A 13,609-nucleotide genomic window follows, 5' to 3' on the forward strand; every position below is an offset into this window, starting at 1 on the left:
ATAGGACTTTGAGGAAATTATTATTAAAGAGCTGAACAGGAAATTAATTATGTGGAGTGGTTTAAACTACAACCATGAAATAAATCAGACCAGTTGCCACTGAGTAATACAAACATGTTTGATGACACCACAAATTCATAAACCCTGATGATTCTTCTTTTACTCACATTTCCTTCATCCTCCACAGTGATCATCATCTGACTCACCCCGTGATCACCTCCTTAAGAAATTCTGGGGTGCCTGTACTGTAATACACCTATTACGTTGACTATAATCTGGATTGGATTCATGAATGACCATTTCCAATAAAAAACCTACATGGCAAAGTATAGTAATTACAAACTGGGTCATCTGATGAGTCTATAGAGGAAAACAGGGTGTTTTGCTAACGTCTCCCTGGCTGACACAGTCATATAATGAACTTCAGACCCTGTGTCGGCAAACAACACCTGAGTCAAAGAACAATAGCTCTAAGCATGAGGCTATACAAAGATATGCAAGGCAAACATGGGCGTACCTGTGCATTTCAACCAGTGTTTAGGACTGTAGAACCGCACTTGAACGGGATCCAGAATACTTAGTTTTTTGTGTGGGATGTGAGCCTTTGTTCTTTTTTTAACAGGGGTTTCCCATAAACTCTGACAGCTATTTTCAACCCATTATAACCTTACAAAACCATTCTTATGTTGAAGAGCTTTGGACGTGTTTTTAAAATGCTTTAAGCTTTTCAGAATTGCACTAAGAACCCCTTTTAAATCCAAATGAAATTCCTGAATTTTAATTAAAGTAGCAAACAGAGTCTGCAACAAAACTGGAGTTAAAATGATGAAAAATGAATGAAATTTAAAGAAATTACTGCTGTAAGTGTAGTATTATTAATACATTAATTTTTTAGTATGAATTATCCATAATATATGTTATCATACACACAACATATGAAGTATTTCCAGAAGCAGTAAATAATATGAATAATCAATGTTTGAAATGTAACCTGTAATTTTATTTAATTTATATATTATTTCATAATATTTCATAAATTAACTTTAAATAATATTAAATTTATTTACCATGATGGAAAAACACTTAATATCTTAGAATTCTTTCATTTAATCAATATATATTATATAACTGATAGATTCAAATTTTGGTGTCAATATTTAATTTAATAAGATATATATATATATATATATATATATATATATATATATATATATATATATTTTTGGTTATATTATTGAATAATATTTGGATTTTATATATATATATATATATATATATATATATATATATATATATATATATATATATCCAAATATTATTCAATAATATAACCAAAAATTATTTAGACACTTTGACCTGACCATGTTTTAATTAAGTGTTATCTGACATAATTTAGATTATTTTTTTCTGACACAGTTTAACTCTGAGATCTTGTCATATTTTATTGCCATTTTTTTAAACTATAGTGAATAAACTGAATTAATGAATGAAATGTTCAAGATGGCTGAATGAATTTTGGTTTATATATATATAAATATATATTTATTTATATTATATTACCAATATTTTTATAAAATTATCTTTATGGCAAAATTTAAATCTGTATTGAGTGTGTCAAATTGTTTTGAAAGTACTGAAATGTATTATATATGTCAAAGTATAAATACTATTACTGCTAATAATAATATAAATACATTTTTTGTCACAAAACTGTAAATCAAATTTAGAATTCAACATTTGTGCTGTGGCCAATTTGTGTACTCATGTACTGATTCTTCAACAGAGAACTGTAAAACTACTCACTGATCTTCTCCACAAGTTTGAGCATGAGACCCCCGACGTGGAGATCCCCCTTGACCCGCAATTTAAACTTCATGCCCTCATCTCCCTCGCGCTGGTCCACCTGGATGGTGAGTTCCCAGGAGTTGTGTCCGTACTCGGCCGCAGTGGCCATGATTCTGCCTGCAATCAAATCACACACAAACACAATGTTACCAGCCACCACAGACACATTATATAGCCTGATCCAGGAGACTATTAATATGACTCAGTGTCACAATACTTTTTTTCTTCATATGAATTGCTTTATGATTTGAAAAAAAAAAAAAAAAGTTTTTGTTTGTTTTTACGTTTTGCTTTAAGTTTTTTTAACTTAATTGTTAACACTTTATAATAAGGTCTCATTTGTTAACTAATTAACATTAGTTAACTACATTAGTTAACATGAACTAACAATGAAAAATACTTATAAAGCATTTATTAATCTTAGTTCATGTTAATTTCAACATTTTCTAATACATTAATATTATTTAATGAACCTCAGCTAACATGACCTAACATTGAACAGTTATTTTTATTAACTAACATTAACAAAGAAAGACTAATAAATACTGTAACAAATAAATTACTGATTGTTAGTTAATGGATTAACTAATGTTAAAGGGTTAGTTCACCCAAAAATGAAAATAATGTCATTTATTACTCACTCTTATGTCATTCTACACCCGTAAGACCTTCATTCATCTTCAGAACATAAATTGATATTTTTTGATGAAATCCGATGGCTCAGTGAGGCCTGCATTCACAGCAATGACATTTCCTCTCTCAAGATCCATTAATGTACTAAAAACATATTTGAAACAGTTCATGTGACTTCAGTGGTTCTATCTTAATATTACAAAGCGACAAGAATACTTTTTGAACAAAATATCGACTTTTTAACAATATATAGTGATGGGCCGATTTCAAAACACTGCTTCAGAGCTTTACGAATCGAATCAGTGGATCGGAGCGCCAAAGTCACGTGATTTCAGCAGTTTAGCCGTTTGATAGGAGATCCGAATCACTGATTCGAAACAGAAGATTCATAAAGCTCAGAAGCTTCATGAAGCAGTGTTTTAAAATCGTCCGTCACTAGATATTGTTGAAAAGTCGTTATTTTGTTTTTTTTGGCGGGCAAAAAATATTCTTGTCACTTTATAATATTAAGATAAAACCACTGGACTCACATGAACAGTTTCAAATATGTTTTTAGAACCTTTATGGATCTTGAGAGAGGAAGTACCATTGCTGTCTATGCAGGTCTCACTGAACCATCGGATTTCATCAACAATATCTTAATTTGTGTTCTAAACGACACAAGGGTGAGTAATTAATGACATTATTTTCATTTTTAGGTGTACTAACCCTTTAACTATAATGGGACCATACTGTACCATAAGTAACATTAACAAAGATTAATAAATGCTTTGAAAACAAAATCATTGATTATTTCAGTATTTACATTACAGTACTCCATCTATGTTTTTTTTAAATCATAAACACCACTTTTGTTGTATGGCTTCTTAAGACTTGGAATATGGATTGTTTTATGGTGTTTTGTCCTTTTTTGGAGTTTGAATTGAAAACTCTTGTACACACTTGATGACAGAAGTTTATTTTTTGGGTGAACTATTCCTTTAATGTCTCTAATGACAACATCTACTAAAAGCGTGCTCACCAGAGGGAGTGACAGACGGAGAACTAGGGTGGAGGAGGGATGTGATTAAAGAACAAGAGAGACTTCAGCTTAAAATTCCTGACAAGCTGAGACAAGACCACAGGCAGAAACAACAGAACGACTCACACAGACCCGTCATCCTGATGTCTGTTGGGTTGCACATCAATAAACAACAAAGCCCAGGTCTTACGCACAAAAACACAGAGTCAAGATCTGCTGTGTAAACTACACAACCCAAAGATCTTTTTGTGTGACTCAAGACGGGAAAGCATTAATGTTTTAACAAGTTGCATTAGAGTTCTCAATATTGCCATTTAAAAATCAGGCCCACGATCACTAAGGAGGGTGGGGGAGGGTAAGATGTTTGGCTAGATTAGAGATAAAACACACTCTCTGAACTAACAAGACAACTATTTATACAGCCCCAGGGCAAACCTGGTAAGCGAGCAGGTTAACATGTCCGCAGGCATTAAAAAAAAAGAAAAGAATTTACACCTCCCTAGTGTAACAGATACTTGAATTCAGATATAAACAACTAGGACATTTAATTCAATATACAAGATAAATTCATCAATTCATGACTGCATTTGAAGATCATGCAAAAATTAAATGAGGACTGTAAATAAAAGCATCTGTGTATTTCAGAGGGATTCGCTTTTCCTCTGTTACAATATGCTGATCTGAAGATCAAGAACTTTTTAATCTACAAAGAACCATAACATAACTGAATACCCCTATATAAAATATATGCTGTACCTAAGGTGCTGCAAATGTCAGATAAAACCATATATGAAAGTATATACTATTACAAACAAGCAGAAAAAATAGTAGTGTTCAATCATCTCGAACTATGTAGGCCTATATCTGTATTGATTTTCCTAAAAAAGGCCTAAATTTCTTACTTTTCCAAAAGGAAAGAGTACAGAATGTATTGAAATGCATATGATCCGACATTTTTTCACAAATAACATGATATAAAACATATTTCTTTAATAGATATCTCATATCTAGCTTCATATCAAACTCTTAGCATCTTTAAAACTCATTTTAGACCATAAAAATAGCGTAGAGAAAACAGTTAATCTATATATTAATCTATAAGAGTAAAAGATAAATTATTTCACTCACCTGAATGCGTTCCCGAGGATTTTCCTTTTGGAAAGTGAAAGAGATCTCCTGTCCAGGTGTGCAAGCTGGAGAAAACCCCGCCCAGAATCCTTATCCTACTACGACGAAGGCTAGGCTCATGAATATTAATTAAATAGTGCCGCACATCTCTCAAACTCACCAATAGCGAAGGCTTAACTTGCTTACGTTAATTGCGTGTTGGTGACGTTACGGTGTTCGATTTCAACAGCCAAGGCTTGTTTTATGAATATTAATACTGGTTTATAAAGATTAGCAACACATACTTCACAATAGTAGCCCAGTGTGTACAGGAAGGGCCCGTAACGGAAGTGACTAAGCAAGCCCCAACGCAAATACCTGAACACTAACCAGGTTGTAATTGTTGCCCAAGCTATGACCACATAATGACTAACTTGTACGTGAGATTTCTGCACCAGTTCCAGCCAACAAAACTGAAAATTTAAACCGGATTATACCGCCAGAAAGGTTAGCTACGGTTACAATAGCTAGTCGCACTTTTTAATTTAATTTTGAACAGAATATATTAACTTACAAGGCATTAAACCCCTGTTTTGTGAAATGGTTTGCTTGAAAAGTGTATTATAGGCTAATATTTTGTTATTATTTAATGCGATATAGCTACAATGAATGGATTTTGTTAGCGTTGTTAAATATAGCCTACATAATAAACATTAAGTTTAGCGCAAACATGTTATTTGACTATTTTTATTTATTATTTCACAAACGTAGGCTATAATATAACAGTGATGATGAGGATGCTGATAAAGTATAAGAAAATGAGAAAATGCCCAAGTTCATGAACAATGAACTGAATTTAAATTAATAATTTGTAATTATTTTGATATATAAATTTTGTATTAAATATATATATAGTACCTTATAAACTTATTTGTATATCCTAATCTTTCTTTGCTTTCTAATTTGAAGTAAAAGGGTTAGTTCACCCAAAAATGAAAATAATGTCATTTATTACTCACCCTCGTGCCGTTCCACACCCGTAAGACCTTCATTAATCTTCAGAACACAAATTAAGATATTTTTGTCGATGGCTCAGCGAGGCCTGCATAGCCAGCAATGATATTTCCTCTCTCAAAATCCATAAATGTACTAAAAACATATTTAAATCAGTTCATTTGAGTACAGTGGTTCAACAATAATATTATAAAGCGACGAGAATATTTTTGGTGCGCCAAAAAAAAACTAAATAAGGACTTATTTAGTGATGGCCGATTTCAAAACACTGCTTCAGGAAGCTTCGGAGCACAATGAATCAGCGTATCGAAAATCACGTGACTTTGGCGCTCCGAACAGCAGATTCGACACACTGATTCATCTGTGTGCTTCCTGAATGCTTCCTGAAGTAGTGTTTTGAAATCGGCCATCACTAAATAAGTCGTTATTTTGTTTTTTTGGTGCACCAAAAATATTCTCGTCGCTTTATAATATTAATATTGAACCACTGTACTCACATGAACTGATTTAAATATGTTTTTAGTACATTTATGGATTTTGAGAGAGGAAATGTCATTGCTGGCTATGGAGGCCTCACTGAGCCATCGGATTTCAACAACAATATCTCAATTTGTGTTCTGAAGATTAACGAAGGTCTTACGGGTGTGGAACGGCATGAGGGTGAGTAATAAATGACATTATTTTCATTTTTGGGTGAACTAACCCTTTAATCTGTCTTATTCATTCAGTTCATTTGTCCAGCAGAGGTCAGGCTTGGCATAGCTACTACTTAAATGGTATCATGGAATTGCCATGTTTTTGTTTGTTTTTTATAATGTACCATGACATTCTTTGAAGTACCCTGGAGTCCCATGCAATTACCATGGTATATGAATATGATAATCATGCAATACAATACATTGATGAGAGAGAGACGTACTGGCACATTTTGTGGTCATGAAGTGGGAGAAAACTATTAGTTTATGAAAAACAGACAGGCTGTTCACAAGATTCACATATAAAAACTTTTTTTTTTATTATTCCTAAGCAAACTTAACCATGTGACATTTCAATCAATACAGAAATGCCTAAAATGTTTCCAAGCTGCGTTTCTCCAGCACAACACTAGGTGTTGCTGTACAGCTGGTGTTCTGCCAGAGTTTAGCCACAATTTCGGCTAAAGACTCACATAGTTTCTGTCTCCCTATGGACATTATTTTATGGTTTGGTAAACCTTACAGGGAATGTGGACTTGACCAAAATATCAAATGTCAAGGCTCAGCCTAAAGACCCTAAATATGCGCCGTTAAAGCAGACTCCCGTGGGAGAAGTGTCCTCTTACATTTATGCTAATTCAAACCATGTCCAACGCTTATGATCTTTTTGTTTTCTATTTGAAAAGCACAACGTTAACACTTGTGTTCAAATTCCTACAGGAACACCAGCAGGAATATTTCCTCATAAAGAGGGCAGTATATATATCAAACAGACGACCCTTTCTCTGAACTTAACCAATTACTCTCAGTTTATTATAGTTTGATCAGGCACTGAGCGGCATCTGCGTGTCAAATAGAGAATCTATTGTGCAGACGATTAGATCCTTCCCTAGCCAGTGTTAAAAACTCAGGTCGGGTCCGATTGCGATCTAAAACCTAAATCCCTGCTCGGAATCCACACACGGAGGCCGGTGGGATCAAGCTACGCTCGCGGTGCGCTCTTTCCCTAAGTGGATCAGTCCATTAAGAAAAAAGAAAAGAAAACATTGTTGTTTACATCCTCCGTATGACCTCATTTGACCTCTCTGCTCCAGCATTCCTGCCATAGTTTTGACATTTAAGCGCAAGTACACGAGGCAGACAGGGAAAACAAGGCTTAATCACACCCAAAGGGCGAGCGGGAGATAACAAAACAACTTCTTAACCTGAGAGTTCAGAGAGGTGATGGATGCCACTCCATCTGCGCATCAGCCTTTTAATTTTCTCTTCTCGCCTTTAAAGACGCTCTTCCTGCTAAAACCCGGCGGATGATTCTTTGAAAATGTTATTTTAATAATTACGAAAGCCAGGAGGGCCTCTTGGCGAGGTCGTTCCGTATGAACTTGAGTTTTGACGCCCAAATATGTTTCCACAGCAGGATGTGAGCACAAGAGCCATTGGAGACAGAGAGAGTAAATAGACAGGATAAAAAGTGCACTGAAACTGTTGGTTTTGTGATCGGAATAGGGCTGTCACTAACGATTATTTCGGTAATTGAGTAATTGGTTGATTATTTTGACGATTAATCGAGTAATACTTTTTTTTTTTTTGTGGTAATAAAAATAGAAAATTTGTTATGTATTATAACAAATGCCTGCAGAGGGCGCCAATGGTCTAGTGATTGTTGTTGTTACACAGCAGATCAAATCCTTAAAGGGTTAGTTTACCCTAAAATTAAAATTTTGTCATTAATTACTCACCCTCATGTCGTTCTACACCTTTGTTCAAATTCGGAACGCTAATGAAGACATTTTTGATAAAATCCAAGAGGCTATGTCCATAGACCGCAATTTAACCACCACTTTCAAGGTCCAGAAAGGTACTAAAGACATTGTTAAAAGTTTTTACGTGACTGCAGTGGTTCAACCTTAATTTTATGAAGCAACGAAAATACTTCAGTGTGCAAAAATAAAACAAAAATAACGACTTTATTCAACAATATCTTCTCTTCTGTGTCATTCTCATACGCTGTTTATGTTCAGCGCTTCCAGTTTCTACGGCAGAATGCCGGCTCATTATTGGCCGAAGCTGTTCACGTGAGCAACACGACGCATGTGTGTGATGCTTACACAGGAGTCAGCCAATAATGATCCGGCGTTCTGTCGTAGAACCTGAAAGCGTACATAAAAAGCATATGAGAATGAAACAGAAGAGAAGATATTGTTGAATAAAGTCGTTATTTTTGTTTTGTTTTTGCGCACAAGAAGTATTCTTGTCTCTTCATAAAATAAATTGGAACCACTGCAGTAGCATTGACTGTTTTAACGATGTCTTTAGTACCTTTCTGGACCTTAAAAGTGATTATATTGCCGTCTAATGACGAGTCATACATCTCTCGAATTTCATCAAAAATATCTTAATTTGTGTTCCGAAGATGAACGAAGGTCTTACGGGTGTGGAACGACATGATGGTGAGTAATTAATGACAGAATTTTCATTTTTGAGTGAAATAACTCTTTAATATTGGCCAAATGTTTACTTAATCTTTAATATTTGGCCACTTCTTTATGATACTCAGAGCGAGGGTTTAAACTTTTATTTTGAAATCGCGATGAACAGTTAGCATATTTAGAAACATATGTATTCTCTTGCGATTTACATTACAAACATGATGAACATGATCGTAACCTGCACGCATATATTACCCTCAGTGCATATATTTGTTTAATAGAATCACAGCCTTTGTGATTTCACAATACCACTATGCTATATTATCATTTTCAAATGGTTTTAATACAAGGTGCAGCTTTAGAAACAGTCTAATAATGCGGTTCATGGATTCCGTCCGTGGAAGGCACTACTTCCGGTATTTTCCTGGTTACTCGACAAGGGCAAATTGCAATCAAGGATTTTTAAAAATCGAGTACTCAAATTGAATCGAGGAATCGTGACAGCTCTAGACCGGGATTCTTATTTAGTGCTGTATTGCGACCAGATTAGGCCAGTCTAAAATACTTTAAGCTAAAACATTTTTACTGTGTAAAGAAGGCATTTTGCAAATATATTGCACGGAGGCCTGACGCTGAGAATTACGGGATACAGACTCTAAGCAGTGCAGTCCTTTCTAGTTAAAACTGATTTATGCCGTCCCAACGTTCCCACACTCATTATTTGTGTCTAACTTCAGTTTTACAATGTGCCTCTGCTCTCGATTAGCGATGAACCCCTCTAGATTTCTTATTTACAGCCACAGATTTAATTCAAGTCAAACATGTCAACATGGCTTAGGAAACAGTTGAGATCACTTGTGTGCACGGATCAGGCTTGGCTAAGTAAATATTACTGGCCTGTAGTGAAAATAAAGCCCGGCTCAGGTTACGATAGAATTAAACGAGCAAATGTTTGCTGTAGTGACGTTGGCATGTGCGCACACCGTACAATTATTCCACAGACCTCACCGAGTGAGCTAACTGTCTCTATCTCACACACACAAGCACAAATTACATAGTACAACCACGCGAATGATGATACATGCTGGGTCACTGGACTGAATTTCAGCTAGATGAGTTTAATATTTAGATGACAAAACCCATAAAGCAATAGTTCTACCCAAGAGGAAAACTTTCTTTCATCTGTGGAATATAAACAAAGATATTTTGCAGAAGCTGTTCTTTTGTATATATCATAAATGTGAATGGGGATTGAGGCTGTCAAGCTCAAAAAATGGGGGAAAAGCACCATAAAAGTAGCCAATACTATACCTATATTGCATTTCTTTTAAAATCAAAAATGCCATAATATTGTGAAATATTATTACAATTTAGAATAACTATTTTTTATTTTAATAAATTTTAAAATGTAATTTATTCCTGTGATCAAAGCTGAATTTTCAGCATCATTACTCCAGTCTTCAATGTCACACGATCCTTCAGAAATCATTCTAATATGATGATTTGCTGCTCAACAAACATTTTCTATTATCAATGTTGAAAACAGTTGATTATTGCTGCTTAATATTTATGTGGAAACTGCTACATTTTTTGAACAATAGAAAGTTAAAAAATACATTTGAAACCGAAACCTTTTGTAACATTTTTAATGTCTTTACTGACACTTTTGATCAATTTAATGCATCCTTGCTGAGTAAAAGTATTAATTTCTTTAAAAAAAAAAAAAAAAAAAAAAAGTTATGTATCCCAAACTTTTGAATGGTAGTATACTATATATACACATACAACTTATTTTCACAAAAATGTCATGGACATATTATTTTGAATGAATATCTATATCAAAGAAACAACATAACCTCTGCTTTTAAACAAAGAAAAACCCAGTTTTATTCTAGCTTAATGCATTCTTCTTTTTTTTTTTAATCACACTTGAATGTGGGCAAGTTTCATAAAAAAGCAACATTTTGAACAAAAAGCTGAAAAAATCAACCCCCCCCACCTCCCCTAAAGACAACAATGTGCATAATCAATGCTTTTATCGCTTGTTTTTGCTCCTTTTTTGCCTGTTTTGATCCAGAGATTCTCTACTCAGAAGATGCCTAATAGCACCCCATACCGTATAACAGTGAAAACACAGAAACACGGAAAATTCAGTCAATTGGCTGCATCCAAAATCACATACTTCCCTATTATACAGTAGAAACAGTATGTGACAAAAGAAGTGTGTCAGAGTTCTCAGTACTCATAAAAGCGTAGGCAAAAAGTACCCAGATGACTCCCGGCGAGATTCTGTGTATACGATGGGCACTTTACTATCCCATGAGGCCACGAGAGAGAAATTGTGAATAGCAGTGAACCGACGTAACTGACGCTGTAGGTCACATGATAATGACAGCATGGCTAATGCAGTACGTCCAGATTACATTCATACTACACACACTCATTCTATATAGAACATACTTTTTTAGTGATTGTGACGTAATTACTCAAAATAAGTAAGTATTAAAGAGAGTATGCGATTTCAGACACAGACATCTCATAGATAATGAAAAATTCTGCCAATGGCAGGGAAAGAGTTAAAGTGTCAAAACAATCTTTTAGCATCACTTTTAGACAGGTGCTGGTGAAGCTAGAACTGATGAATATATATATAAATACAACTAATGAAACAAACAAAAAACATGCTAATTTATGTAACAGAGTAAAAAACCATGATAAACAGCACCATTTAACAAAATATTTAGCTAAAAAAGACATCAAATGTTGAAACAGTGAATTTTTTTTTTTTTTTTTACCTATTCTGTGAAATTAATCATTTCGCTAAAAGAAATTGCACCACATAAGGACAGTTAAATGACAGATTATTGTAATATGGCTTCATATGGGAAACAAAGTCACATAAGTACACAACTTTGTAGCATTTTGTCATGCTACACATCCTAATTATTGTTTAAAGTTTTAGCTACTAATGCTTTTTTTTTTAAACATTCCTACAAAGTAAAAGTTTGGCAGACACAACTGTGATAGCATACACAATAGCCAGCGGGTTATTAGATCTATTTCGAATAGAAAAACAGAAACTTTTCCCTCCATATCTGCATGCTAGTCTCTAAACGCTTAAGGCAATGAAAGCCTGTACGTGTGACAGTCTAATTTAGGAAATGGTCTACCCACGCTGGTTTCAGTGCTATACGGGGCTAAAACATTCAATAGTAAAACAATTCTTCACTGCCTCTCTGCAGACCTCTGCCATGTTTCTGAAACCTTACGAAATGAAAGCCAACAGGGGGTAGTGTGCAATCATTCTCCTCCATCTGGCCTGTCCACTTAAATTAGTCGGGCCTTGCATCCAACGGCATCTGTTTCCAATATGGTGCAAGGACGGAAGGGTGGGTGCTTGGCTTTGCAGCGGAAAATACAGCCTACTGTACTTTTAAATAGCCCACGGGAGAAGCGGGACGGATGTGGTCCGTATATCGCCTTATCCCCAGATTCCTTGTTGCTGGACTGCCACTTCTTCGGCTTTGAAAGATGTCAAATGTACAATTAGGAAGGAATTCGTGTAATGCCGCCTGTGCACGTGAGCGCAGCTCTGGTGGCACACATTTCCCATATCCCATGTTGCACTGCATTTGTGAGCATGCATTGCTTTAAACGCTTGCAAATAAGACTTCAAACGGTACCGCTTCCATGGATTTAAAAGTGTTGCTGCTCCCCCATAATTCAAATCTTAAGCAAAGTGGGGTTTTTTTTCCATTGCCAATTGCATGTTTTACACCAAACTCTTGGTGCAGCAGTGAAACGGTGTTGAAAAAACGACCAGACTAGTGATGTTATCTTGACACGGCTACAGTTGTGAACGAACAAAGCCTTTATATAGCAGTCAGACATCACTTCACGGCTATATGCGAACATAAATATTCCTGTTTTTACACATGTGCACATTCTTACGGTGCTAAATCATAAATCCAGAGCCTTTTTAACTTGTTCCTAAAGTGAGGAAAGGCAGTGAAGACAGTCCATACTTCTGGACTGCTTAGACCAGCAGGTTCGAACCCTCATCCAGTGATGCTCAGACATTTCCTGTCCCAGAGCAGCCTGACTCAAACCGCAGCTTTAGCAGAGCTCAGTGGTGACTGCAGCAAACGTTTCAGACAAAAAGTACAAGAGCCACTTGCAAAGATTATTTCTGGGCACCGAACTAGTGTAATACAAAAAGGTGAAGGTTTAATTTGTGAGAATTTGTTCATCATCTACTCACCCTCATGTCATTCCAAACCCGTATGATGCTAGTCTGTGGAACACAAAAGGAGATGTTTTGAAGAATGGTGATGCAATCACAATGCAATCCCAATGAGTGAGGACTAAAGTTTAAAGGACTTTAAAGCACCACAAAAGCGGTCCATTCCATTTGCACATAAGCATTCCTGAAGCTCAAAAAGTAGAGCATGGTTCGATTCGCAGGGAATTTGCATGCATAAATGTAAAAATATGGCAAATATTCTCAAATACTACGGAAGAGGAACAGACTGAATTTGATAATCTTTCCGTCCAGTGATTGTTAGCTTGAGAACCATTGTGAATGGATTAATAAATCAGTGAACTGAACTGGAGAACCAGATTCATTCATGAATGAATCATTCAATAATCAGTTGATTCACTGAAGATCTGATTCAAAACATGGATTTGTTAATGAAAGCACAAAGTAATATAATCTACTTTTAGGATCATTTTATGGTGCTTTTGCATTCTTTTTAAAGTTTGCAAACTAATTTTACTAGTTAGTTCCATTTGACTGTTCTCAAAGATCCGCCCCCTTTACTTTTTACTGTTTCTATGTCCGACAAACCATGCCGCTCTCACGC

The 13,609-nt window shown here is 35.2% G+C and overlaps 1 protein-coding gene and 1 long non-coding RNA gene across 7 annotated transcripts in view; one reads left to right on the forward strand and one right to left on the reverse strand.

Annotated features, from left to right (window-relative positions):
- Positions 1-13,609, reverse strand: part of fermt1 (FERM domain containing kindlin 1) — a 73,181-nt gene that overhangs the window by 12,888 nt on the left and 46,684 nt on the right. For 3 of the 6 annotated variants that reach the window (XM_048207659.1, XM_048207657.1, XM_048207658.1), the window contains exon 12: positions 1,804-1,962. In XM_048207659.1, coding sequence (XP_048063616.1) covers positions 1,804-1,954 — 151 coding nt within the window. In that variant the 5' untranslated portion in view covers positions 1,955-1,962. Of the gene's footprint in view, positions 1-1,803; positions 1,963-4,627; positions 5,293-5,625; positions 5,673-13,005; positions 13,025-13,609 lie in introns of those variants that run through there. The other 3 variants (XM_048207660.1, XM_048207661.1, XM_048207656.1) reach the window with 3 other exon arrangements.
- Positions 5,008-13,609, forward strand: part of LOC125278461 — a 28,366-nt gene continuing 19,764 nt past the window's right edge. The window contains exon 1 of the long non-coding RNA XR_007187148.1: positions 5,008-5,113. This is a non-coding gene — a long non-coding RNA (uncharacterized LOC125278461). The remainder of the gene's footprint in view (positions 5,114-13,609) is intronic.

This window comes from Megalobrama amblycephala, linkage group LG11 (genome assembly GCF_018812025.1).
Source record: "Megalobrama amblycephala isolate DHTTF-2021 linkage group LG11, ASM1881202v1, whole genome shotgun sequence".
NCBI classification, from domain to species: Eukaryota; Metazoa; Chordata; class Actinopteri; order Cypriniformes; family Xenocyprididae; genus Megalobrama; species Megalobrama amblycephala.